Source organism: Nylanderia fulva, unplaced genomic scaffold (assembly GCF_048542155.1).
Source record: "Nylanderia fulva isolate GAGA-0341 unplaced genomic scaffold, ASM4854215v1 Scaffold64, whole genome shotgun sequence".
Lineage (NCBI taxonomy): Eukaryota > Metazoa > Arthropoda > Insecta > Hymenoptera > Formicidae > Nylanderia > Nylanderia fulva.
Window position 1 is genome coordinate 366,148 of NW_028190742.1, and position 16,018 is coordinate 382,165.

At 30.4% G+C, this 16,018-nt stretch overlaps 1 protein-coding gene across 13 annotated transcripts in view; it reads left to right on the forward strand.

Moving 5' to 3' along the window:
- Positions 1–89: 89 nt before the first annotated feature.
- CaMKII (Calcium/calmodulin-dependent protein kinase II) overlaps positions 90–16,018 on the forward strand; it is a 205,810-nt gene continuing 189,881 nt past the window's right edge. For all 13 annotated transcript variants that reach the window (XM_085488162.1, XM_029301442.2, XM_029301443.2 and 10 more), the window contains exon 1: positions 90–648. In XM_085488162.1, coding sequence (XP_085344288.1) covers positions 584–648 — 65 coding nt within the window. In that variant the 5' untranslated portion in view covers positions 90–583. The remainder of the gene's footprint in view (positions 649–16,018) is intronic.

The window sequence follows — 16,018 nt, forward strand, 5'->3', positions numbered from 1 at the left end:
CTGCCCTCTTCTCTCTCTCTCTCTCTCTCTCTCTCTCTCTCTCTCTCTCTCTTTTCCCCTATCGTTCCGGCTACACAACCACTACGCAAATCAGTTGACGATCTGCCAGCGAGCGGTACGGATGTATTGTCGTGGTAGGATCTCGTACAGAAACGGAGCAGTCGCTTTATAACTACGCCGATACTACGGAGATTCGGCCTTTAGTGCGTCGTCGTCGTTGTCACTCGTCATTCGCCGGTGCTGTTACGTCGTAACGCGCACGTTCACCGCCGCCGCAGATAAGGTCGCCTCTGTCTCTCCTCCCGTCCTTCTCTGCCCGCTCCATTCTACACTGTCTCTTCACCGCATCTCTTGTCGTCACCGCCGCCGCCGCTGCTGTGCCGCCGCCGCCACTGCCACCGCCGCTGCCGCCGCCGTCCCGGTGTTCAAGCAGCGCCGCGGCGGTTCCCCTCTATTGATCGAATTTGACCTGCGAAGTTTCCCCTAGCGCGTGTGTGCAGTATAGTGGCAGCCGGCAGTGGCTCTCTTGCGTTTACGTTTTTGAGTCCGGTGATACGATTAAATAATCGTGAATAGCCTCGGTATGGCCGTGCCAACGGCTTGTACGCGATTCAGTGACAACTACGATTTGAAGGAGGAACTTGGCAAGTGAGTACCGAAAATTCTTTCTTGCATTTTTATCCGCGCCGTGGCGAGCGAGTATGCGGAATACTCTCCGCGTGTCGCGGCGTTGCTTGCTCGCTTTTACACTCAGACATGCCTGCATAGCCACATCTTCTCCGTATCTTTACTGCTGCAAGGTGCTTCCGTTGCGTTTGATCAGTTTCCTTCCTATCTTTACGAAATGAAGACTCCTCTTCCCCCTCGAAGGCGAAGGAGAAGATATATAGAGCTTCGCGACCCGTCCATGCTGGCGCCTGCGATCGAAGCATTTTCTTTCGTCGATGATGGCGTGTGTGCGTATTTCCCGTATGCGGGAGAGCAGGAAAACTCTGGCACGAAAAACTGTCGCAATACCGCCGTATTTTTGGTTGAATTACATTTCTAGCAGATGATGTTGCGCGATCGGCCATAATGGTTTCCTGCATATGCGGAAATCTTTTTTCCGCCTTTCTTCCCTCCTCCATAGGTCTACCACCCTTTGGCTCGTTCGTTTTCATTCTCTCCCTTATCTTTATTTTCTTCTTATTTTTCTCTTCTCTTTTTCACGCGATAAAAAGCTTCTTGTCTAGACTTTCTTGCATACGTGCCTCGGTCAAGGGAAACAAGCAATTCCACATAACCCAAGCTCTCTACGCGGATACTTCTAGCAAGGATACTTCTAAAAAAAAGGCTCTCTTGAATATATCGAATATACATATACGTGTCTTTCTCCGCTTTTTCTATCTTTCTCTCCTATGCGTGGAAGACACTCCGTTGCATTTTATCTATATTTAAGCGCTACGGGCCGTCTGTTCGTGGCTCAGCCTCTATATATAAAGCGTCAGGGAGTCTGTTATTTTCCGCCGCTTTCTCGCGTCGCACGTTGGTTTCGTGTTGTAGGACAAACAGCAGGCATTAGCATCATATGGATTTGTTACCGAATCGATATTATACACCGCCTTTTACCTTCGCGCTAGCTCCTATTCTCCTGTGTAAGTTCTCCTTTTCGTATCTCCCCTTTCGCCATCTTCACATTTATTCCCCGTCTCCCATCTTCCTCTCCTCCGTTCTTTCATTTATTACCTCGCCTATAAGTGTGTCTCCTCGCTCGTTTCATTTTCTCTTCGCGTTCCCATCTTCTCCTTTTATCTCGCCACCGCTCTAGCTCTTTCATCTTCTGTCGTAACATGAACGACCGCAGGTGGTTGCAGTCTTGCATACTCTTATTCTTAAATGTTACTAGATCTTTTCCCACCGTTATTTTATTGCGTTTCTTGGGTGGATAAAAACCATTAACTCTGAAAAGGTCTTAATTATTTGCAAAACAATAAGTTATTAGATATATAAATTATATTAGTATTATAAATTATAATAAAAATGAACTTAATAACAGAGGTGTGGTATGTGTTAATATACAGGGTGTTTCATTTTAAGATATAATCGATTATCTTAAAAATAAAACGTATTTGAGAAAATTCTATATAAAAGGGTTATAGGGTTTCCGAGGGTGACATAATGTCGTGACCTAGAATTGCTCCTGGGTGGCGTTTTTCAAAGTTATTTAAAGGTCAACGCAGTTTTCTTAAACGCCTATGCTATTTTTTGTATAAATTAATTTCTTGTAAGATTCGGCGTAAGAAATTATAAGGGTAGGATGGCCAAAAAGTGAATAGTTTACGAGATATTGTATACTTTAGTTTGACATAATCTTGAGCTATATTTCATAAAATATTCATTTTTCGATAATTTTACCTGAATATTTTTATGGATAAAATAATGAGAAAAATCAATTGAGAAAGAGAAGAAACACATAGTTATTTTTAAGAAAAAATATGTAGCTGCTAGTTGCATACTTTTACCACCTAGAGACAATTCTAGGTCACGATATTATGTCTCTCGTCAAAATCCTGCAACTTTTATACTTTTATGGAACAATTTTGAAAAAAATGTTTTATTTTTAAAATAATCAACTGTTATTTAAAATGCAACATCCCGTATATTTCTTAAATATAATTAATTATTAAATATAATTAATTTCTTAAAATATAATTAATTATTTTTATATATAATTAATTTTGCTGTTAAAATATTTTTTATCAATTTATGTTTTGCAACATATATTATATTTTATATGTTTATTTATATATAATACTATAAAAATCCAATTAAAAATATGTTTGACGACGACTTATCTATGTAAACTTTTTTCCTTATCACTTTCAACCATTAAAGCTTCTCCATACATTTCATGCAAGAATGACAAGATTCGGTGGAAGTCGGTAACGAGTCCTTAAAAAATCGATACTTGGATGCATACTGATATACATCTCTGCAGTTTGTACTTGATTCACGCTTTTTGTATAGAGAATTGAATAGATACTTGACAGTTGGCTTGATTATTTTTCGAAGGTTCGTATTTATAGTCCGTTTTTACATTCCAGATGATTTTAAGTTACCATACGATTATTTTATTGACTGAGTCTTAAGATCATATATAAGACGATCTTGAATATAAAATGGATTATGAATATGGACTCAAATTGCATTTCAAAACAACGTATGTCGATATTTGCGAATATTCTCATGTCCTTTTTTACTAGAACGATATTTTGCACCTCTCTTCTTTTGTAAAAGAGTGATGAGCTATTCTAGCCTTATTTTATTGCATTAGACCTTTCAACCTCACCCTTTCTTTTATACAATAAAAATTATTTTTAGCACGTACATTTTTTTATGTGATAGTAATAGAAGAAGTAGATAATAAAAACGATTTTAAATTTTTGAACTTGATGTAAAAATTGTAGTGATGCACTTATTTGAGATATCTTTGAAATAAATAGAAATTTTTATCAATAGAAGCTTAAAATTTGTAAATCTTACGCATTCTAAGTTTTAATAACTAATATTTTTAGAATACATTACACATAATTATATTATAATATATAAAAAAATTCTACAGGATGTCTGGTAATAGTCACGTCAACCGTCGTGGGCAGGTAGAGCCCGTTAAACTGAATAGAAAAGTCTTATACCATTTTGCTAAATTTGCAATAATTATTAAGTTATTAATTAAAATATCTAAGCAAATGAGCGGGTGAAAAGCGGTGGGCCGGACTTGGTGGGCATGTCGAATGACTTATTTGTTTAAGTCGCTTAGTAACAAAAACATTATTTGATCGAGAAGCGGTGTCATGCAGCGAGCGGCGAGCAATGTAGCAACGCTGAAAAGTAATAAGATGATACTTTTGATACTAAGCGACAGCCATCCGACATGCCCATCGAGTTTGGTATACGCTTTCCACTCATTCGCTTAGATATTTTAATTAATAACTCAATAATTTAGCAAAATGGTATAAGACTTCTATTCAGTTTAACGTACTCTATCTGCACACCACGGTTGACGTGACTATTACCGGACACCCTGTATATCCCTTATAAAAATTTATTACTAGTAACGCCAATTTATCATTTATTTCGAGTACTTAATCACTTACATATTTCGAGTACTTAAATTACTGTATATCAGTATTTTAAGTACTCGAAATAAGTGATTAATTCGCGTTACTAGGGATAAATTTCTACAAGCGATATATACATATACATATATATATATATATATATATAAAAATATATATTATATATAGAGAAAAATATCTTTTTCCGGAATATTTAAGCGTAAATCTCTTATTATTACGAGAAACTTTAAGGAAGATGACTTCTGCTAAGTAACAAAATTGCAAAAATATGATGGTATATTGTATATATATATATTACTCTTGAGTATAATTAAAAAGTGTATTTCTACTTTTACCACCATCTTTTTATTACAAAAGAGAGATATTTTAATACTAAAAATTCACATTACTTAAATATGTGAAAGTCAAAGTCTATAATTATTTAAGTCTATAATTATTTAGATGTTAATTTATGTATTTAAGGGGATTTAAAAAGAGATAAATTTGAAAATAAATTTGAATCATTCTAATTCCAAACTGTACTCGATTTTTTTCTAAACAAGTTTAAATAAATATACATAGCAAACTTGATTTATGATATATGATAAACTATTTGATTCTCTATTAAGTTTTTTGCTTTTTATCAATTTGTTATGACATTAGATGATTTTGTGATTGTTATTCTAGCACAGTGTTTATGAGTACTTTTCAAAAATATTCAGGTGACGGGACAACATATTTGGTCATTTTCTTGGATCTTCTTGGTAGAGTGTATGCAATAGTTAATAAATATAGTTAGAACAATTAAGTTTATAATACTGTATTAAATCATCTGATTTACAATAGCAACTCTTCTCTCGATATTATTTTCGACAATAGAACATATGCAAGGTGTATCATCACTTTGTCATTATGAAACATCTTTCTTAATTCCAAATCAGAAAAAATGCTATTTTCTATTTTTTTATATTAATATTATAATATTTAAGATGGTAGTAATATTTTCGAATCTAAAATGTAATTTTTAATTTAAAATATTTTTCATCTTTATATATTTATAATTTTTTTATTTAACATATTATTCAATATAACACAATAATTTATTATAATATTTATAATATTCTTCGTAGACAATTTAGGATTTATTATGCAATATTTTTGCATAACATTATGATGAAATAAAATAAACTCTAGAACATTACAATAAAGTGTGTATGTGTGAGACTTTTTTGAGTTTTCAAAAAAAATGGAGGTTTTAAAGATAATTTTTTTAGAAATACTACATTTTAATATATTTTTAGAAATATTACATTTTAATATATATTTTTTAATGTGAGTTGTGTTTTAATGAAAAACTTACTTTTCTGTAGCCTGGAAAATAGAAATTCCAAAGCGTAGCACTTCTTCGATTTTAGGTTATTTTCAGACAATAATTGAAATATTGATTAAAATTATACTTTTTTTAAATTATCTTGACTATAACTTTTTTTAAATGTATTTACTTATTCAAAATTTACTCAATTTATTTATCGTTCGATAAAATAATTGTTATTTTTTATAAATTTTTTGTAATATACATATAGTAACCCTAAACATTTTTATTTTATCTAGAGAACTTGATGAGAAACGTGTAAGTATGCAAACATAACGACTTGACTAGATCGTCTGATATCAAGTAATTGTGTCCTGCCGTGAAATTAGTATCCGAGGGAAAAGAGCAAAAGAAATTTTTTAATCTTTTGCATATGAAAGTAAAGGTATATGATGAGAATGGAATATAACGCTAAAATAACAGTATATGTATATTGTCATCAATTCAAGCCTATCTTAAAACTTTTATAATAAGATTGTATCCATTACAAAATTACCTATTTTTTGATATTACATTTTTAAAGTGATAAGACATTATATGTATACATATACTAATGAAGTAATATAGTTAATTAAAAATAAAATAATGCAAAAACTTGACGTTGCTATATGCAATGATTTTTACAAATTGTATTTTAATTAATAACAAAACTTTACTGTCAATTAATAACTTTCTTTACTTTAAGACATTTTTAAAAAACTGCTATATATAAGATGATTAAACATCATCTGCAATTTTTATACGTTGTATTTTATTTTAATAAATAAAATATTCTTATTAATAATAAGTTTTTTATAAGTAATTTTTATTATACATATATCATTAATAATATTTTCTTCAACATATAGTAGTGTTAAGTTTCTCATAGATTACATTTTTTAAATATTTTACTCTAGAATACACAGTAGGTATTTTTCAAATTTAGAAAAAATATCTGCTTTTTAATAAGGAAGCAAGTTCAGGATTGGAAAGAAATAAAATTTTGAGTTTCGATTATCAATAGCTACGTATCATTTTTCAGTCTTAATACCTTAGCGAAGTAGATACCAGCAGTTCTTTATTGGCTTCTAAGACTTATGTTTTGTATTTACGTAATGTTTCGTGCTCTAAAGAGAGAAAAAAATAATTGTATATTTCTTTGCCTTTTTAGATTTGTTTCTCCTGTAATTGCGCAATAAAATTATTAGTTCTAATATAAATTTTGCAAAAAAAAATTATAACTCTTTCATAAAATTATTTTAGATAATTATATTAGCACTGCATATATTTTTTAAAAATATATAAATGTTATATCTGAAATATAATTATATTATTTTATTTTTATTTTGCATGCTTATTTTAGTAATTTATATTTTTTTAATTAAACGATGTATACTGTAATTTTTATATTATATATTTATTTTATTATTACTTAATTATTATATTTTATATATTTAATGTTATGTTTTATATATTATATATATATATATATATATATATATATATATTATTATATATTATTTAATATTATTATATTTAATAAACAAAATAGATTAAAACAAAGTGAATTTATTTAAGAGTACAATTTTTATTAATTAAACCACATTTAGCAATCAGACTTATTTATTTTACATGTTCGTAAACTTATCGTATTTTCTAATAAAATACTAGAGACCGATCATTAACGAAATATGTGCTAACGAATAATATATATATATATATATATATATATATATATATATATATATATTTTATAATTGACAAAAAGATGTGATCAATATTTGATAATTGTTAATAGGAAACTTCAATATGAATATATAAATATAATGCAAATTGCTAATGTATCATAATCATGAAACTAACATTTGTAAAAAATGTTCTGTTTTGAAATTGAATTACTAATTATGAAAAATTAATAATTAAGAAATTAAATAATAATAAATAAATAAAATTTTGTAAAAAAAATTTTGTTTTATTTTCTTTATCTGTAGAAACACTGATATGAAATGTTCACATCTGTGTAACATTTATAGATAATCTTCATGTCGTCAAAATTATGATCCTGAATAACTTTCAAAAGATTTTTGCTATTGTGTCTCAGTAAACGCAATTGATGAGCAGTTATGTTATATTGTGTTATATTATGTTATATAACCTTGATAAAAATGAATATAGCAGATAATACTACACGAAAGTTATGTATATCTATATAATATATGTAATATGATATATCGTAGTTATATTTTAATTATTCTATACATATACATAAAAATAACTTAATGTAATTAAAGAAATAATTAAATAATTAATAATAAAAATATTAGTAAATACTAATAAAATTATAAATATTAATAAAACCATAATAGATAATTATTATTTATTTTAATTATTATTAATTATTATTATTTATATAAGATTCGAGTGTTTTTATATAGATAAGTGTTTATGTTCGATTTCTTGAATGGATCATCAATAGCTATTAAGCAGTATATTAGATAATAAAGAAACGAGATATACAATATGTATGACAGATTGCAAAAAATTTCCTCCCTTAGTTTCAGCCAGTGAAAGAATTATCCGGATGTTCGGCAGCATTGTACAATATTCGAATATTCGACAGGTCATTGCATGAGCTGGAAGGTTAAGCATTAAAGATACAATTCTCTTTGACTCGAAGTTTTTAAAAAAATATGACTCATTATATCTAAAAAGATTGAGAACCATATAAGTCGGAACGCAAATATGTCAATTAATTTAACAAAAGTATTTAACATTGATGACATGACATTTACGTATCTAAACGAATATGAGCATCGCCAAAATTTTTTGTCATTTGAGATGACGTCAACAATAAACGTCAAGTTTAAATTGTAGAAAAACTTTTCACATGAGCGTGGAAAGTTAAGAAGCGTAGTGCAGACTTTTCGTGTCACTCTAGAAGTTTAGACTATTTTTTGTCTTTTAATAGATATATCATCTTCGATATCAATTGGATGTTGGATATTAATTAGATTTGGATGAATATAGGACTCCTTGTCTCCCTCATTCTGTGCAAATTTTTGCTTAATCAATTTATGATCTACAATGACAGAACGCTGTGTTGTATTTTTATTAATCTGATAACGGTGATGGAGATCCATGATCATTAACAAAACTCTTTGCGTTAAACGTATTGACTTTATTTAATAGAAAAATCTCCTTTTTATACTAATTCTATCACCTTTGGTTGTTAATTGCGACATATTAAATAATAATTTTTTTTTACACTGGAATGGAAGATGGATATATACGAGCTCTACGAGCTTTTGATATGTTTTTACATAGTTTGCGATCTTGCGAAACATACTAGACCACTGATTATTATCGACGATACGTGTAATCATTTTCGATATCAAAATCTGGCGATCAATGCATCGTAGAATTGTTACTGTATATTTTCTCATTATTCTTGTAAACATCGTTGACTTCAAAAGTCGACCAAACTATGCTTAGACTGACATAGAACGTATCAATACAAATGACTGGTTGAGATGATTCCGTAACTGAACTAGATCGTGGCGTCGCGGCTGATTTCTTCATTGGTCGGCAGTATCACCGTTTGAGCGGTGAATATTTCTGATTGTCGCAAGAGCACATCGACCACGCGGTTCGGGGTGCTTTGGTATTTCACTGTAAAGTCGTACTACTGTTGTCCAAAGAGTCTCTTCGCGGGGAGTTTTCAATTTCTGTAACTTGTGGAGCAACTGGTGGCTGATGATTATTATGAAGTTATGTTTCATGTCATTTGAGATAACTCTTAATCCTCTGGATTCTTTACTCATTGAGACATCCTAGTTCAATCGTGCTGTAGCTGTGTAGCTGCGGGATTCGATAGTTCATATTGCTGATTAGCTAATTAAGACATGATTTGTCAAACATGCTGATGATCCTAGACACATCTATAAATGTGTGCTAATAGAAGCCTCCCACTGCACTTTGTTTAACGACTAACGTATGCGATGATTTGCCATCTTCGAAGTGCTTAGCACTTCTTAAGGCAGCTGGTGTCGGTTTAAAGAATGAATTGGCGCGAGAAATTCGGGCACGCGAGCACAGGTGCAGTAATGAGTGTTGATTAAATTTCTCGTGGTTGTTTCATCTGATTCCTAATTTTATCACATATTCTTTTTCGTGAGTCAGGTTAACAACGCGGAAAAACATTGTGATGAAGTTGATACCACGAAGCTATCTTAAGGAACTATTCGATTTATTTTTACAGTCCGTATAGTTTGGGTCAATTGGTGTTAACTTTGCCTAGGTTACAGTTTGGATATCGATACAATTTATTATATGTTTCAGATATTTGAGTTGATTTATTCAAAAACAGCACTTATTCAAATTAATGCAAAGGGGAAAGCGGTGGAAGCTTCAATGAGTAGCGACAATTGCTGATTCAGCTAATGAGGATAATATCTAGATATACAAATACGTGCAATTTGCGTGCAGATTTAAGTACGAAGTCCAGGAATCGTCCAGGAAAAAGCACGATGTGAAGATTTTCTGTGGACGGTAAAGACGTTAATGATACTTGTCAGTATTTGCTTATAAGATTAAGCGTGATGAGGTATTGCGTAATTTATTAAGAGCGGCGGTCTGGGATAATGGATAGGCGTCTTTCTTTGTGTTCTTGTTAATTTTCCAAAAATCAGCATCATTGAGTTTTATCTTTTTTTCTTATTACTATGACGTCTGCAGAGTTCTAGAGGGTATTCTGAGAGGATAATTCACAACACTGTTTTTTTCAATTTCTTCGATCTTTGATATCAATAATCGTTTATATTGAGAAGTTTTGTGACTGAAAGTGTTGTTTAACACTGATTCTTTTGACATTGATTCTTTTATAATAGTTGTATGTAATGTGACATCTGTTGGTTGGTCCAATAACGCTGAAATTTTGCGAGGTAGAAGGATAGGTCAAGAAGATATGGTGGCGGTGGTCTTCTGGTGTACGAGTAGCTAGCTCGTCGACTGTGTTGCACATTGATTTTTGCAAGTGGTGCGGACAGCGGCGCTGCAGTGAGAGCCGAGACAGGCTCACAGATCGATGCTGATTAATAGTACGCTTTCTATTGTTAGTAATATGGCAAATTAGTGTTGAGCCCATTGAGTGGTAAGTCCATCTATGAACGTGGATCGGTAGTTGGATGGTTCTAAGAATAATCCTGAATAAGCCTTCTAGAAGTACTCCAAATGCACCTAGCTGCTTCACAGGCTAGCTTGCTGTATGACAAACTAGATTTCGAATTTCGAGTTTAGGAGGGCGTCAATAAATGTGGCCGCAAATGTATAATTTATTTGGTATTAACAGACGGAGGTTTGATCATTGGAACCCTTATTCAGTTGGCGAGTTTTGGCAATTTCTTAAGGCTCAGAGCTTAAATTATCTATGGTGGATTCGACTTAATAATCTTAGCTATGTTTGCATATATGATGGTGGTGTAGTTTGTCATTGGTGACAATGATAGCGATTAGCGAAATTGTTTTGTCTCGACTATCAAATTATCGAAATTCATATTTATACATGCGTTCCCGAAATTTTTGAAGAGTATCAAGTCCGTTCGATAGTAATTTCGGATCTCTTTCGAGAGCAGATATATCCACGGTTGTATTATTTTATCGGTTTGTGTCTTGCTAATCTCAACAAGTTTCTATTTGTGCTTGACGGGACAAGTTCTTATTCGATCATCAATATAATGGTCTGTTTTCTAGCGCGTGCTGGGATTAATTAGTTGGGATCCAGGTTTGAAAAAGTTCTTTTATTCCTATCGGAGTAATCACGAGATGGTTGCAAGAAGACTCGGCGGAGACTAAGAACATTCAGCACTTCAATTTCATTTTTCCATTTTTCTATCTAATTCTAATTTCATGGGTATCGGATTCCAAAGCATTGATAGAGCATTGCAATTGGATTAGATTTGTTTTGAAAATACCTTTTTTATACGGAAGATGTTTGGTAAGATTCGGTTTTGTAAGATTCAGTTTTGCTTGGATCATTTCAGCACTCAAATGAATGCCATAAATATACTTTTATATCTATTGACTATCCTGCTAATTTTAACTGTTGGTTTATCTAACCGGACTTCATGAAATTGGCCTTAAGCGCTTTTGTCTTTGCCTGGATGGTAGACTATTCGGCTGACAATGAACTAGGCACGAGAAGTTTCACAATGTTTATCATGGGAAATATCAGTTTCACAATGTTATATATTTTATGGCTTAATATAAGTTGTTTTAAGCCAAAGTGTTCTAAAATTCCTCTAATTTTAGATATGTTAATCTGTTAATTATTTGGGTCTATTAGCCTTTTAGCAGCTTATACTGGTAGACCCAAAAATTACTTATACCAACTAGTTATATCTGCTAATCTATATCCAAAAACTATCTGCTAGTCCCTATAGAATATGGAAAAAAGATAATACTATAGAAAGGAAGAAAAACAAGGAAATATATATTTAATAGTGATTATGTGCATTCTATAATAAATTTAAAAATTGTTAATATAAGACAAAAAAGGATGAAAAAAATTTTCAGTTGATTGTACTCTTTGAGAGTGCAATTACTGCAATTCGAGATGAATTGAAAGATCTTGGCTTTGAAAGTTACAGGTGAAACTCTAGCATAGGTTTTTAGTAGCATAATGGAATCCACAAGGGATTAAAAGCAGATATGCATCGTACGGAATATAGATAGCTAAGACTTAAATGTGACGCACTTAAATGTAGTTAGTTCCTAGTTACTGAACTTAAGCATTAACAATGTAATCCGAGAGCAAAATTGAAAACTGCATCAACAATAAGTGAACTATATAAGAACAGTTTCGCATTACGAATTTGAAAAGACAGAATTCTGAGTTTTCTTATTTTCTCTTTTATTCCTTTTTGAATGTGCTTTATATTAATGTGACAAGTTTAATATTTCTTGACATATTTAATATACGAGTATTTTTATTCGGCTAAATATTTCGTTCATTTTCTAAATTTTTTGTTTGATGATCACCTGTGGGTCATCAGTTAAATATTAACTTGGTTTTCGGTTAGATGAAATACCAATCATCCGGCGAATTCTTTTATTCCTGGTATTCTTTTGACACAATTAGTTTGGCTTTTTTATATGCATGTGTCATGGATATATGTATATGTATACGGAGTGTCTGGAAAAAATGGTGCCAAAGCTACAGATAGAGCACAATAAACTGAACAAAAAAGACTTTTATCACTTTGCAATTTTCGTAATATAATAATAAATTAATTTGAAAAACTCGTGTTACGTGAATATTAGGTATATCGTAATATAATCATTTTTCGATAATTTTTAATAATTTTCTACATAGGATAATGAGCTAAATCAATGCGCGTGGGGAGTATAAAAAATATATAAGTTATTTAAAAAATGCAGCTGCACATTGCACATATTACAAATTTAAAAATTATTTTAAAATTGAAAGAGTGTTTTTCTTATAATCGATTAATTTATTTTTTCTATGCAGAAAATTATTGAGGTAATATTATATATATTATATCACAAAATGAGTATATTACGAAATATTTCATTCTGACATATTTTTTGTCAAAATATGTTAGAATAAAGCCTAAAATATCTTGTAAATTATTCATTTTTGACTAATATTCAACTTTAATCATTTTTTATGCTAAATATTGAGAGGAATCGATTTATGTTGGCTTTCACATTATATAGATTTTAAAAACATTAGAACTTTAAATTTTCTTTCTTGGATCTTTTTCGATGATAAATTTTCACATTTCAAAACAATTAAGATATTTCAAATCAATATGTATATATACATGTATATATATATATATATATATATATATATATATATATATATATATGTATATTCAACCAAAACGCGCGTTTTAATTGACAAGTATATTTATTTTATTAAAAGTTACATCACATCTGACATCTGTCAAATTATTCGACACGATTTCAAAGCATTCTGGCTATCACGTTGCATGTACGCATCTTGAAGGACAAAATAATTGTGCACTTGAGCGTGCTTCTAATATAAATCTAACATGTCTCGTATTTAAACGTTTCAAATGCGTCTTAATAGATAAATCCGCTTTGCGTAGGTATGTATGTATATATGAATCTGGAATTAGAGAGCTTTATGTATTTGTTCGGAATCATTTTCAATAGGAGAATGGCTCCATTATTCATTTTACTTAACCTATTACAAACACTAATAATATCCGAAATGATTGGAATGTTTACGACACCTCACGAACGAGTGGAAATTCAATTCTGATCGAAATGGGATTACAAAAATTGTGCTTGACAACCGAAATGTGATTGACTTGGATTTGCTTGGATCTCAACAAGATTTGTAATAACCTAAAGAAACGAATGGAATCGTGAATCGAGAATTCGGAAATTTACGTTTTCGATCGGAATCGCAAATAGTGTTACGTAATAGCTTTCCTGGAATCAAATGACACTTTTTTGAACGATATATATTTTGATACAGGCATTTGAACTTGGCTCACGTTTTTATCTTATTTATAAAAAATAATTATGTTACATCACGTCTTTTTTACCATATACATATATTAAGTATCAAGCTACTATATGTATTATAATATGAATGCAAAATAATTTCTTGACTTTTTATTAAAGTCAATATAAGCATTTCTCTTTTTACTTACACATTAAAATAATTAAATAATAATTTATTTGTATATAAAAATTTTAATATACTGCATAATAAATTTTTATTGATTCTTTTGTTTCTAGGCATGGAACAAACTGTATGAAATATGCGTGAACAATGTTTTTTCAAAATTAATTTTCAAAATGAATTTCACATGTATTATTTGTCATATTTGAGACAATTAAAATCTAGCGTAATCTCTCTCTCTTTGGAACTCAATCAAATAATTTAACATATAAGATATTCTAGACTTGTAGCCGGATTGTGGGACAATAGAGCGCAAATAACTTTTGCAATATAGAACTGGAAGCTGGAAGGGCAGAAAATTAAAAGAAAGAAAAGAAAAAAATACTTAGGAAATATTTTCACTATAGCACGAAATTACTCAACTGTTTATGTAAGTACTTGCGCGAACACAGTTGCGCACCTAAAGCTGGTTAACTAAGTACATGTCCACTTGCATCTCAAGTATATGAAGTAAGTACACACATAGACAAACTCGGATCAATGTAATCTGGGCGCGCCAAGTTTTCACGTTTTGCATTTGGTCTTAAGTTTGTTTTATGAAATTTATAATAAAATTTGTAAAAAAAATTTCTAATATGATATTAAATATATTGTACAAATTAATAAAACTATAAAGCACGTCGATTATAAATTGATAATATATAATTCATTACTTGACTAGTTATTATTGATATTTCATTTGTTTTTAAAGACTCAATTTTTTAATATTTTTAATATATTTAATATTTAAAAAATTTTTTAGACTAATCGCACATTAATTTGGTTAATTTTTATCTACTTATATGTATTTTTTATCTTTTCTTGAGAGAGCTTTTTTTTTAAGAATGAATTACTGTATCATAGTATGTGTTCCTTCACATACCGCTGTGCGGTTTCCCGTACATTCGATATCAATAATGTCTTTTCGCCTGAAGATTCTGGGTCAAATAATAGCTAGACGCTTTGCATCTAACTATTCGTGTATCGTGACTTGGTTGGTTCACGTAAGGAACAGAGAACTTATAGATATGGAAGAGGAATAGGAGCACAAAACTGTGTCCAAGAGATGACTTTCTCGAAATGTGCATGAGCAGTTGCGACTGGAAGGAGAATAGAAACGTCCAAGATGACTTTTTCTCGAAATGCGCATGAGTAGTTGCGACTGCTCACGCGCATTTCGACAAAAAGTCATCTTGGATGTTTCTATTCTACTTCCATATTTATAAGTTCTATGGTAAGGAATCGACAGCGTTGTTTTGAAGTCGTCTATCAATTTGATAGCTCTAAAAGGCGCCAGTTTTTCATTAATAATTTAAGCGTAGATGAAAGTCTCTGTTCAGGGACGTTTTATTTTTTTTTAATACATAGATTAATGTAAAACGTAATTTAATGTTAAGTGAGTTATGTTAGTTGAATCATAAAAGATGATTGTTTAAACATTGTTCAATAAATCTGCAAAAATTTTTACAATTGTTTGTTTTATTCTCATATATTATTATTATTCCATATTTTTATATGCAATAATAACAAAAGAAAATTCCAAACAAAAATATTTTATCATATTTTTTATTAAACACAAATATTTTAAATAAACAAATAAACATGTAAAACAAACTTTAAACATAAATTTAAAATGCAATTTTTATGAAAAATATAAATTTTGTAATAAATTATTATATTAATTTTTATAATCTAATTAATTATTATTTTTAGAATCAATTAATTTAATTTTTCTTTCGCCACTTCTCATCATGTATTGTCTGATGATTTTTTAATACTTTTTTCTAAACAGATTTCTTGAAGTTTCCTGAAATAAACAAACAATAGATTATATAATATATATAAGATATATTT